This window comes from Mesoplodon densirostris, chromosome 5, assembly GCF_025265405.1.
Source record: "Mesoplodon densirostris isolate mMesDen1 chromosome 5, mMesDen1 primary haplotype, whole genome shotgun sequence".
Taxonomy (NCBI): domain Eukaryota; kingdom Metazoa; phylum Chordata; class Mammalia; order Artiodactyla; family Ziphiidae; genus Mesoplodon; species Mesoplodon densirostris.
This window is the reverse complement of record NC_082665.1, coordinates 125786782-125799791: the sequence shown is the minus strand read 5'-3', so window position 1 is coordinate 125799791 and position 13010 is coordinate 125786782. Positions and strand designations below refer to the sequence as shown.

The following is a 13010-nucleotide window of genomic DNA, read 5'->3' as shown; positions in this document are numbered from 1 at the left end:
TTCTCTTGATTTTTTTCCTTAAAAGAAAAATGATAGCATCTCACTCACTTGAATCCAAATTTTGAATCTACAACAATTTCAGTAAAATCTAAGATAAATGGTCCTAGATTGCTAGCCTTGATTCTATGATTCACTAAATTAGTATTATAAAGATAATTCTTTTTGGTCAGGGTACACATTTTAAGTGTGCAAAAACTATTTTTGAGGTATACTAAAACATTTCAGATGGGTCAACCTGGTGGCAAACTTCCAATTATTAACACATATTATTTTTTATTCATGCAAAATAGATCCCCAAATGATCTCTGTATATCAACATTTTATGGTTCTGCCTCTATTTACCTACCTGGTAGGTGCCAGGAAGTGCCTAGTTGCCAGTAAGCTTTATGAGACACGAGCTGGGAAATATACCCTCAGTTCATTAAAAGAAACTCTTGGACGAGGAAGAAACTGAGCAGGGTTTGTAGAGCTCTCATGGACAGTGAAGGCAAGATTTCCCTTTCTTTCTCATTATCTTGGCTATACCACCAGTGTCCTGAGCTCCTAATACTCTGTCCACTTGACTTTAGGGTCTCTTGAACCTCCTAGCATAAATCTGACTCTCCCTATCCTCCTTCTTGAATCAGAAATTGAACCATCATTTTCTTTACCATTTCTGGTACAGACCCTTCACTTCCTAGTTTTAATACCACACAGTTCTGTGCCAGGTCTGTTATGATTCTAAACATGACCAGTTCCAGGACCCTATGGGAGAGTTTTATCTTTTCTCCCTCTCCCCCAGACCAGAAACATGGGCCTAATGATCTGAGTCCAGACCTATAATTCTTTTTTAAAAATATTATTTTATTCAAGTATAGCTGATTTACAATGTTGTCTTAATTTCTGCTGTATAGCAAAGTGATTCAGTTATATGTATATATATACATTCTTTTTCCTATTCTTTTCCATTATGGTTTATCACAGGATATTGAATATAGTTCCCTGTGCTATACAGTAGGACCTCGTTGTTTATCCATCCTATATATAATAGTTTGCATCGGCTAATCCCAAATCCCCAATCCATCCCTCCTCCAGCCCCCTTCCCTTTGGCAACCACAAGTCTGTTCCCTAAGTCTGTGATTCTGTTTCATAGATAGGTTCATTTCTGTCATATTTTAGATTGTACATGTAAGTGACATCTTATGGTATTTGTCTTTCTCTTTCTGACTTAATATGATAATCTCTAGGTCCATCCATGTTGCTGCAAATGGCATTATTTCATTCTTTGTTATGGCTGAGTAGTATTCAATTATGTGTGTGTATCTATCTATCTATCTATATATTCATATATATATATGAATTAGTATATATATATATATATATATATATATATATATATATATATATATATATATATATATCTTCTTTATCCTTTCATCTGTTGATGGACATTTAGGTTGCTTCCATGTCTTGGCTATTGTAAATAGTGCTACAATGAACACTGGGGTGCATGTATCTTTTCAAATCATAGTTTTCTCTGGATATATGCCCAGGACTGGTATTGCAGGATCATATGGCAACTCTACTTTTAGTTTTTGGAGGAACCTCTATACTGTTTTCCACAGTGGCTGCACCAATTTACATTCCCACCAACAATGTAGGGGGGTTTCCTTTTCTCCACACCCTCTCCAGCATTTGTTATTTGTAGACTTTTTAATGATGGCCATTCTGACCGGTGTGAGGTGGTACCTCATTGTAGTTTTGATTTTCATTTCTCTAATAATTAGCGATGTTGAGCATCTTTTAATGTGCCTTTGGCCATCTGTATTGACGTATACTTCTTAAGGCTACAAAAGTTCCTGTGATAGTTAAAGTATTACCCAAGATATAGAGCACAACAACAGCAATCTTATTAGCTCAGCTAACACAAGTTAAGTACCGAATATAATGACTGAAATAAGGCCCATGTCAATAAGACTTTCCAGAGTATCACATCTATTAATTAGAAGGGCCATAATTGGGAGCCAGATATATAGATCCTCTATTCCAATGCTATTTCCAGTATAAAAGGATCCAGTGTTGGGAAAGGTTGAGGGAGGAATCGTTTGTTAATTAATTATCTAGATCAGGAATCTGTAAACTTTGGCCCACCAACAAGTCATCTGTTCCTGTAAATAAAGTTTTATTGGAACACAGCCACACCCATTTATTTACATATTGTCTATGGCTGCCGTTTTGCTATAGTGAAAGAATAAAGTAGTTTTGATAGAGACTACATGGTCCACAAAGCCTAAAATATTTACTATCAGACCTTTATAGAAAAAGTTTGCTGATCTCTGATATAGATCAAATTAGAAAGAGAAAATGAGAATGAGAATCTGAACTAACCATTTCCCCAAATATATTCCTATGTGAGAACTAACTTGCTAGAGACAGAGAAAGTATAATGACCCAGCTTTATCAAAACTTTTAAAAATTAAATGTTGCATAATTGATCCTAGGTTTATGCATGCAGGTGGTTTAAAGGGGAAAAAAGAAGCATAACGGCAAGTACAATTCAAGTTCAAATATTTCCCAATACTATTCATTTCACCATTACATAACATCAAACACTCCATAAAATGTAGGGTTTATGAGAATCCAACCATTTAAGAATTGGCATTGAAATGCAAATTCCCACTAAATTCAGCAAGGATACTAAAGTCTATTCTTGTCTTTCTTCTCCCTGAATAGGACCATAAGTTAACCAGGGACCCTAGGAAACGTCATAGGACTGTCTACTATCTATTGTATGACACCCCCCAGGAAGTACTTCTTCACTTAGGCACAGAGCTATTTACTGGGTTTTTCCAATTGAATCTGTGGAAGCATCAGAAAAAAGAGTGCACACTTCAATTTCAAGGACTTAGGCTGGAACAGGAGGGTTTTGTTTGTTTGTTTTTGCTAGTAAAAATGCATGTAGCAAACATGCTGATTGTTCCCTTCCTCTGGTGAGTTCAGATTGAAGATGTAGAAAATAGGATCATCAGTTCAAAACCTGTAAAGGTGCTATGTGACCCAGTACACTACAAGCCTTCCTATCATGTAGTATGATTATGGAATTACAGATCCTTGTAATAAAAGAAGCTTAAGAAATTATCTAGACTAATTATATTATACTGTAGCTGGAGAAACAGCAATTAGGAGAGGGAAAATGCCTGGCCTAAGGTGACACTGCTAGCTTGAGGCACAGATGGGACTCGAATCTGTAACTCCTGGGATCTTTTTACTATCTCACACAGTTAGCAAGCTTACCTGCCTCAGATAAAATTATAAAATAGAGAAAAGCCAGCCTCAGACAACCATATATTGTCCTAAACTCCCTTCTGATTGCAGGCCTTGACAGGACGCACCAACCACTGAATGAAAAATAAAGACCAAACTCCTCAGTGTGACCTACAGTTGGAGGTGTGAACTACCTCTGTGTTCTCCATGCAAGGCGAACACTCATATTCCCGGAAGAGGAATTCTCTAGAACATCTCATAGGCCAGCACATCCTCTGGAAGCCCAAGTATCTAAGGGCAAGTCTAAAGAAAAAATGTCAGGAAAACCTGGGCACCAGAACTCATAAAATTCCAAAAGAACAGGTATCTCGAATAAAAGGAAGAGGCCCTATCTTGGCTGTGCAAGGTACCTAGGGCTTATCCCAGGCAACAACCTTGGGTCTTTTCATAGGAAGCTGGGCCTGAGGGGCCTTGTGGAACATCTTCCCAGTTACTCCATGGTTTCAACTTTATGGCCCATAAAAGCAGTGAAGGAGCAAACTCCTTAAGCTAATTTTAATACTGCATAAAACTTAGGAGAAATAATTGTTATCCATCATAATATCCATAATTGCCACATTTCTATCATACTCTCCTGAACTAGACTTTATCTAGAATAATATTTACAAATGTCACATAAACAGAAGCTCTGATTAGCTGTTGATGACATCAGAAGGATTTCTATGAAGTGATTGATGGGGCAGAAACATGTCAGATCACCTTAGTTCTCACTCTTTTTAATAAAGTGAATGGCAAGAGGAAGTGATAAAAATCTGGTATATTCAGATTATGTTTGAAGAAACTCAAGCCCAAGTCTGCGAGAGTATTAAAAGCCTCTCTGAGCTTCTGGAGCTTGCCAAGTTTCCCATTTTTAAGTCAGTGTTCCTTCCACTAGAGTATGTTATTTCATAGTATGGAATCTGCTATAGCAAAACAGTCACATAGCCCTGTTTCCCTCATGTTCTGAAAAGAGAAAAGAAATAATAAGGAAAAGTAGAGGGAATAGAGACAGAAGTAATTTATCTCTTTGTTATGCCCTAGATTTATCTATAGCCACTTGCATTTTTGGAATGTATGATTTCAAATAAAGAAGTAAAAGTTTAACTCACGGTAAAATTAACCTACGTCTATGTATAATTTATAGTACACTTAGCATGAATTTTGATTTAGCACAGATTCAGCTGATTTCCAAAATGAGTCCATTTACACTATATAATACCTAAGTGTAAAACAGTGCAGAAGAAAGAGTTTGAAAAAGTCAGTCCTTACGTCTAAAAATTTGCCATTTCATTTAGAAGAGTATGTCAACCCTATACAATTCGGATGCTTTCTGCAGAAATTGACAGAAAAATCCCACCCAAATTGGCCAAAGACGGGAAAAAAGAAATTTTGGTCCAGGCTCTGAGTTAACTCAATTCTCCAAAAGGTTCTAAGAATTTGCACCATCTCAGTTTCAAATCTAGCCAGAAAATACACATGCCTGCATCTCACAATGTCTTGTTGGCTCTGGCGGGGTCATGTGTCTAACCCCGGACCAATTTCTGCATCAGAGGCGTATATAGCTCTGGTTGGCCAAGAGTGAGTCAGACACCAGTCCTGGAGTCTGTGAGGGATGGTGCAAGCTCCACCAGGACTGGTCTGAGAGTGAAGAAATAGTGGCCACTCTCTTCTAAACTGTTACAAGGAGGAGGGCAAATGAATCACAGTGGCCAAGAGACAAAAATCTCCATGAAAGACACACGATAAAAATGATTAAAAATACATCTACCTTGCAAAATAGTACAAATGAAAGGCAAAATCACAGAGTAGTTAATAGTTTGGGCTCTGGAACCAGATTGTATAGGTTCAAAACCTCACTCCACCATTTGTTAACTGTGTGAGCTTAGGTAAGTTTCTTAACCTTGTTGGGCTTTAATGTATTCATGTCTAAAAACAGAGATGGTAATAACCCCTACTTAAAGGTATTTGGTGATAATTAAATGAGATAAAACCTATAAAGTACTTAGAAGAGTTGCTGGCACATGGTAACCACTCAATCAATGTTAACTGTCATGATTATTAATATTATTGTATCTGCGAGGCAAAGATGATAAGTATTATAAAATATCAGAGACACTTACAGAGGGATTAAGGATGTGATGAATTGTGGACCTCATGGCACAGTGAAGGGTGGTTAGTTGTGAGAGGTAGAAGGGGGAGGAGGTGGCACCAAGCCAACGTGAGGTGGTGTGAAAAAGCACAAGTCAAGATAGACCAACCCATCTGAATAAGTGCAGAGGGAAATTGTAACAAGGTCTTAACTGCCAAGAGTTTTTCAAAAACGCTGGGCATAGATAAATCTGCTGGGCTGTGTTCCTCCTAAAATATAACTGAAAAAAAATCTATTGTTTTCAGCTTGGATTTACAGGTCTTTTATTGTTTTATTTAAAGCCATTCACTAAGAACAACTTTATATGAAGACATCATCATATGATTTTTGTGACATCGTCATAAAATTACTCTATTAGGAAACAGACTGTAATTTAAGATTGAACTCAAGAACAGCAATCTATCTCACCAATATGGATGTGTTGATTGAAGGGTTAAATTCTCATTTCAAAAGGCTCTTACCCTGCTGATGGCTCTCATCTGCTCCAGACCTGCTAACCCCTTTCTCATGGTCTATCCTCCGAGACTTCATAAAAGCAATACTTTTATAATTCCTAAGTTATGAAGATCCATAAATAACACAAAAAGAAAATCATATTATTTACGTTGCCATTTGTTGGCATTTGATGTCCATCCCTGGATAGAATTTGGCAACATCTTCTAGAAGGTAAGAATTGTGTATGATGTTGGATAACTATTTTTGTGAGTAGCTTTATGTTAACAAAGGCATTACTCTTTAACAAGGAGTCAAAATCTTCTAACAAACCAAATAAGTATGATTAGTTTTAAAATAGTCATTTACACAGAGTACCACTGGAATTTTACTTGGGTAAGAAACAAATAAAAGGAAAAACTTTTCACCCCATTTGCCTTTGGTAATCAGTATGCTGATTGTTTACACATCCATGCATTCCAAAGTGTGTGTTTGTGTGTGTCTTTCAAATATGTGTCTACTACATGACAGCCACTGTGTTAGGAGCTAGAAAACAAAGATATACTCCTGTCTCACACATATTATACTATTTCCGGGGTAAAGAATACCCATTCTTTCTTCCTAGGAGGTTCTTACAAGTGAAAGATCCAAAAAGCTACTTAGAGCAATAAGCAAGCCCCAAGAGAACACAGAGATGATGGGTGAGGGGAGACGCAACTGAATCCACCAACAATTTGAGCCCCATACCAAAGCAAACTGTCGTGTTCCATCTCTGTCTCTTGTGTCTGCTGATGCCAGATTTTCATGCAGTTACTGGCTCAACTCTTACATTCAGTGGTTCCAATAAGGTCATGGCTGTTTGTTACAAGAATCTGATTTTTGGTTTATGTTCTACCATCGCTCTATCCAAACAGTTTTCTTCTGAAACTGGCATCTCCTTTGAGAAGTCTTCCCTTCCCTTCCCTATCCTCTTCCATTCCTACTCAGAAATAATCACATCACTCTCTCAAAACACTTTTCCACAGCTCTGCTTTACTATATAGATAGAATAACATATTGTAGTTATTTGACCATGCGACTCCCTGAAAATCAGTGGAATTTGCCATTTTCACCCTTCTGTCTCTAGATGTTAGCTGACTCTTTGCTGATTACATAAGTGCAACAATGAATCTAGGGGTAGCCCCTAGGCTAAATTTTCAGTGTTTCAAAGTACACACATGACATTGTGCTTTCTGACTTTATGAAACAACATTAAACCTCCAAATAATTTTTCCAGTGACAGTCAAGTGTGACACCAAAGCAGCTCTTCCCTGCCTCCCAGGAATTTACATAAAAATGGATGCTCACTAGTATTTTGGGTGAGTATCCCTCCCTTAGCTACAGGGAAACTCAGTGTCTCTTACACAACAGCAGCAAGCAGAAATGAGTCCTCTGAGAAAGAAAACAGAAAGACTCTAGCAGATGGAAAAGTTTGGAAACCACTGAGTTCAGGTTATGTAAGAATCAAAAGACAATCAGGCACGCCAGATTTACAAGAGATACTAGAAAACAAGCACTTGGCTACTATCAAGTTTTAATCTTTTAATTTTATTTTATTTTGGCTGTGCTGTGAAGCTTGTGGGATCTTTAGTTCCCCAACCAGGGATTGAACCCAGGCCCTCGGCAGTGAAAGCTCGGAGCCAGAATCACTGGACCGCCAGGGTCCAGTGTTTAATCTTCTGATTCTACTCAAATCCTAGAGAGTTGTGATTTGGTGTTATTTCCAGTTTTGACACTGTTGTTTACATTACTAAGTTTTGCTTGTTAGTGTCACTGAAATTTACATTAAGGTAGTCTGCCTTGTGCCCTTGAAAACTATGGAGAACAGTATGAAGGTTTCTTAAAAAATGAAAAATAGAGTGCCATATGATCCAGCGATGCCACTCCTGGGCATATATCCAGAGGAAACTCTAATTCGAAAAGACACATGCACCCCAGTGTTCATTGCAGCACTATTTACAATAGCCAGGACATGGAAGCAATGTAAGTGTCCATCTATGGAGGAATGGACAAAGAAGATGTGGTACATATATACAGTGGAATACTACTCAGCTATAAAAAAGGAATGAAATAATAGATTAAATGATAGATTGAATAATAATAATGAATGAAATTAATAGATTACTTCGGCAGGGCAACACATTGCCAGAAAGACCAGGGCAAGATTAGAGGGCCAGAACTTTTGGCCCCACTCCCTGACCTTCTGGGGAGGGGAGAGGGACTAAATAATGAGTTGATCACTAATGGCCAGTGATGTAATCAATCTTGCCTACGTAATGAAGCCTCCATGAAAACTCCTACTAAACACCTGAGCAGGAGAGCTGATGAACACACCCAGGTGCTGGGAGGGTGGCACGCCCAGGAAAACCACAGAAGCCCCAGGCCCTCTTCCCTATACCTGCCTTAGGCATCTCTTCCCTATGGCTGTTCCAGAGTTAGAGCCTTTACAATAACAGAAGTGTTCCTCTGCATTCAGTGAGCTGTTCTAGAAAATCATCAAATCTGAAAAGGATGGAGAGGGCTGTGAAATTCCCGACATTGTAGCCAAGCTGGACAGAAGTGTGTGGGCCCTGGGCAACCCGTACTTGTGAACGGCATCTGCAGTTAGGGTGGGCCCTTGTACCTGTGCACTCTGACACTAAATCCAGGTAGTTAGTGTGACCTGAATTAAATTATAGGACACCCAGCTGGAGTCCAGAGAGTTGCAGAACTGGTTGTTGGTATGGAAAAAACCTACATTTGGTATAAGAAGTGTTCTGAGTAAACACAGTTCATACTTACCTTTTGTTTTCCTATAACAGCAAAGAAAATAGTAAAAACAAAACCAAAAACCACGCACACCAATTTCCACACTTTTCTCTCACTGGACAGGTATTACACGTGCTCTAATATCCAAGTAACTTTAAGTATAAGATTGCTCGCCCCTCCTGTATGTAAAATATGCAACAGTGTTTAGTTATGCAAAAACACAAATGTTTGCATTTGCAAACATTCCAAATGATAGAAGTTGGTGGGGGTCACCAAATAGTTCTCAATTTGTGTTGTCATTTCAAAAGACATAATGTATTTAAAACACTCACACACATTTTTAAAAAGACAGTTGTTCAAACGTCAAAGAGCTGGTTCTCATAAAGAACTTAATATACAGGAAGTCCTTACAATGACAATTGCCTTTTCTCTGGTCACCAAAATATCTAATCCTACTTTTGTTTAAATGAAATAATATGGGCATTTTTTTCAGTGTTACTTTTTGTCTGCTTACATGAATGCAGGGTATTTCCTCATAAACTATAGACACAAGCTATAAAGTAAGCAATATAAAGTCTTAGAATACTTTAAAGATCATTGAAGAGCTTGTCTGTGTCTTAAAACAAATTATTATTGCAAACTACAGGTACGCATTTGCAACGCTCCACTCTAACAAGCATTAAACTTGAGTTCTGGATTTTGGATATAAAATGAAATCTTGCACTTCTAAGTTCTGAACTACTGCACATTAGATGAAACTGAGAACAGTATTTTTAATCACATCATTTTAACTTCACTCATTGCTATCAATGTATATTCTTCCCTGATAAAACAAGGTGGTTTGAATCTGTGTATTCTGATAAATTGTTTTCCCATCCTCATCCTCCTTGAACAGGAGTGTAAACTTCTGGTTCCTATCAAGTGAGTTTTTATTACAAAGAGGAAAATGCAAATTCATGTGAGTCTCTGTGATTTGGGGATAGGCACCAAATACTGACTGCTAAGAGTTATGAATATTTATCTGTTGCTGTTATTAAAAACACATTTTTTTTCCTACCAGAGTTTTTGAATAAACAATTTCAAAATGTTACTCCATCTGTCAATGTTTTCTGAAAACAGTACAAACCTTCTTTTTTCTCTTCTGGAGTAATCTTCACTTTTGTATCTGTTATATCTTTGAATGAGGCCAGAAAAAGGACCACATCTCCTTTCTCATTCTTTATGGGGACAATATCCAATAGGCACCAAAATGGAGACCCTGCAACAGTAATAAAAATACAAATCAACCACTGTCTTGTGTTTTTTCTATGAAAATCACATCATCTGTGGTATAGTTAATAAAGTCCTTACTGTTTTCTTCTATCCCACGAGTCTCCCCCAAAATCTTAAAAATGTCAGTTTTCAGACTCCATTAATATCTAGCCTCTAATGCATATCTCTTCATTCCCAAATGAAGTGCTTTCTCTGAAAATAAGGGAGTATTTTAAACAAAACCACTAGTCTGTGCTGAGACCTTTCTGCTTATGTCATTCAAATTTGTATTTCTTCTTTGAATGTATTGATGTTGAAGCATTCCACTTGATGAAATCCTGTCCCTTCCAGCCCAAAGCACACACTGATTCCTAAATAAAGACTTTTATTTGATATGAGTTTGCTAAAGGTTTATTTAGCCAATTTAAAAATCAATGCTTGTGCACCAGAATGGCTAAAAGAAAAAAAGACGGAAAATACCAAGTTTTGGGAAGGATGATGCAAAGTCATTTGAACCCTCCTACATTACTGACTCGTTGCCAGTTAGTACATATAATTTAAAAACTGTTTGGCAGTCTCAAGATATATTATCACAATACATTATATGGTAATGTGAATGAGTGATATATAATAATCGACAGGACAATGGATGAATATCACTAACATAATGTTGAGCAAAAATAGCCAGACACAGAGGAGTAGAATCCATTTAAATGAAGTACAAACATAGCCAAAACAAATCTAGGGTTTAAGAGGTCAGGTTAGTGGTTACCTTTGGGAGATTGTGATTAGGAGGGGACACGGGACAGGGTGTTCTGAGATGCTGGTCCATATCTTTCATGACCTTTATGTTGGTTGCATAGGAGTATTCAGGTTTTGAAAGTCATCAAACTCTGTACTCGTGTGTATTTTTCAGGGTATATGTTTTATTTCAAGAGCATATTCTTACAAGTGATACTCAGACTTGTAAAAAAGAATGAAATAATGCCATTTGCAGTGACATGGATGGACCTAGAGATTGTCATACTGAGTGAAGTAAGCCAGACAGAGAAAGACAAATATCATATGATATTACTGATATGGGGAATCTAAAAAAAATGGTACAAATGAACTTATTTACAAAACAGAAGGAGCCACAGATGTAGAAAATGAACTTATGGTTATCAAGGGGTAAAGAGGGGGAGAGATAAATTGGGAGATTGAGATTGACATATACACACTACTATACATAAAATAAATAACAAATAAAGACCTACTGTATAGCACAGGGAACTCTACTCAATACTCTGTAATGACCTATATGGGAAAAAAATCTAAAAAAAGTGGATATATGTACATGTAAAACTGAATCACTTTGCTGTACAGCAGAAACGAACACAACATTGTAAATCGACTATACTCCAATAAACATTAATTTTAAAAGTGATATTCAAGTTCAATTCTATTCTTTGAGCAAAAGAACCATGAGAAATATCATTAACAGACTCAAGTTCAAACGTAAGGCTTATATTTTGAGAAGTTTTTATATATTTCAAAATACACATTAAAAAATATATTAAAATTCCAGTACTAGATTTTCTACTGAAAAGCATTCCTGGGCAGAAACATGTGAAGTTGGTGAAAAAGTTATTGCTTAAAAACAAAACTGTTGATCTATTCACACATAATTTTCCTACACTTTTACTTTGATGGGAAAAAATCTGAATTTCCATATTATTTGGGAATTGATTTCAAAGCTGGCTATACGACAAAAATCACAGAGTCAGAAATATCTTTGATGTTTTAACTTGCTTTGTATATACTGTGTTAGATCTCACACTTTCCAACACAGCAATATATCCATCCAGCCTTGGAATCTCTCATTTTTCTTCAATTGAGCACCAGACGAGCAGCTGATTTGTATTTAGCGTCCATCTGACATAAAAATCATATTTTACTAGAGCTGCTGGGGTATTTTTGTTGAAAATGTGTGGTTAAGTACACATGGGATAAACGTATGTGTAATGTGCTGCTACTTATAAAGTATGCCTTGAATATGTACCTGTTCCCCCACATCCTCCTAACTGTTTAGTGGTATGATTTCCTTCTTGTTCTTTTGACTCAGACACATGGTTTCCTTTCATTCATCTTCCCAAATATCTATGCCACAGAAATCCCATCTCAATACCCTATCACCAGGCTCCAGAAAACCTATAATCTATGGCTTATCACCAGGGCTCCAACATCAATCAGCCACATCACCATGGGAAGTCAGTTAACATTTCTGCAATGAGATTTCCTCGACTGTAATGTTCTCACATCCTCCTGTCCAGGGTAGATACAGTAACCCCAATAAACATGAACTGATAAGTCAACGTTATTGTCTATGATTAATGAAGAAACCTTAAAAATGAGCCATATCCCTGGCCAAACACTGCTATCCCCCTCATCCCAGAATGGCCCTTACTTCCAATTTTTGTCTATGATTACCATTTCAACTTGGGAGCCTTTTTCCCTAATGCTGTAGCTACGGTAGGAACAAAAAGAACCACCAGGCCAAGCTATCAATCACACCCTAGAGACAGAAATCGTGGGGACTTGGAGAATGGCATGAATCTAATATTTTGGTTCACACTTTAAATCATCTATCTGTCAATTTCCTTGCAGGAACATCACCCAAATCAGAACAGAGACTATTATTTTTCCAGAAAATCATTCAATCTATGCACTCAGACAAGCATCATTATTGTCTCCACAGAGTCTCCTCACAGACGTGCCAGTGTATTTTAAAGAAACACAAAAGCACAAAATGAGGTGAAAGCCAAGGAAACAGCTGCCAACATGGCAATATTCTCTAATCAGCCATGATGCACGGGCGTCATGTCATAGCATGCTCTGGGAGAGTTGAAAAATCACTTTGAAATTTGTCTTTCAAGTTATAATGAGATGTGATCTTTGACATTGTATAAAGTCATTAGAAACTTCATTAATATGGGTCCTTCTAAATTCAAATTTTGTAATGAGTTGTCATGAGCTAAGCTAATGTCAACCTCCCCATTACATACATGACAAAAAAGTGAATCAGGGAAACAGTGTAAGAGACATATAGGCCTATTTTTTTCCTTCCTCC

At 37.2% G+C, this 13010-nt stretch overlaps 1 protein-coding gene across 1 annotated transcript in view; it reads right to left on the bottom strand.

The window, feature by feature from the left end:
• The window catches only part of KCNH8 (potassium voltage-gated channel subfamily H member 8), a 348245-nt gene that overhangs the window by 179059 nt on the left and 156176 nt on the right, over positions 1-13010 (bottom strand). The window contains exon 3 of the mRNA XM_060100168.1: positions 9777-9908. Within this exon, the coding sequence (XP_059956151.1) occupies positions 9777-9908 (132 nt within the window). The remainder of the gene's footprint in view (positions 1-9776; positions 9909-13010) is intronic.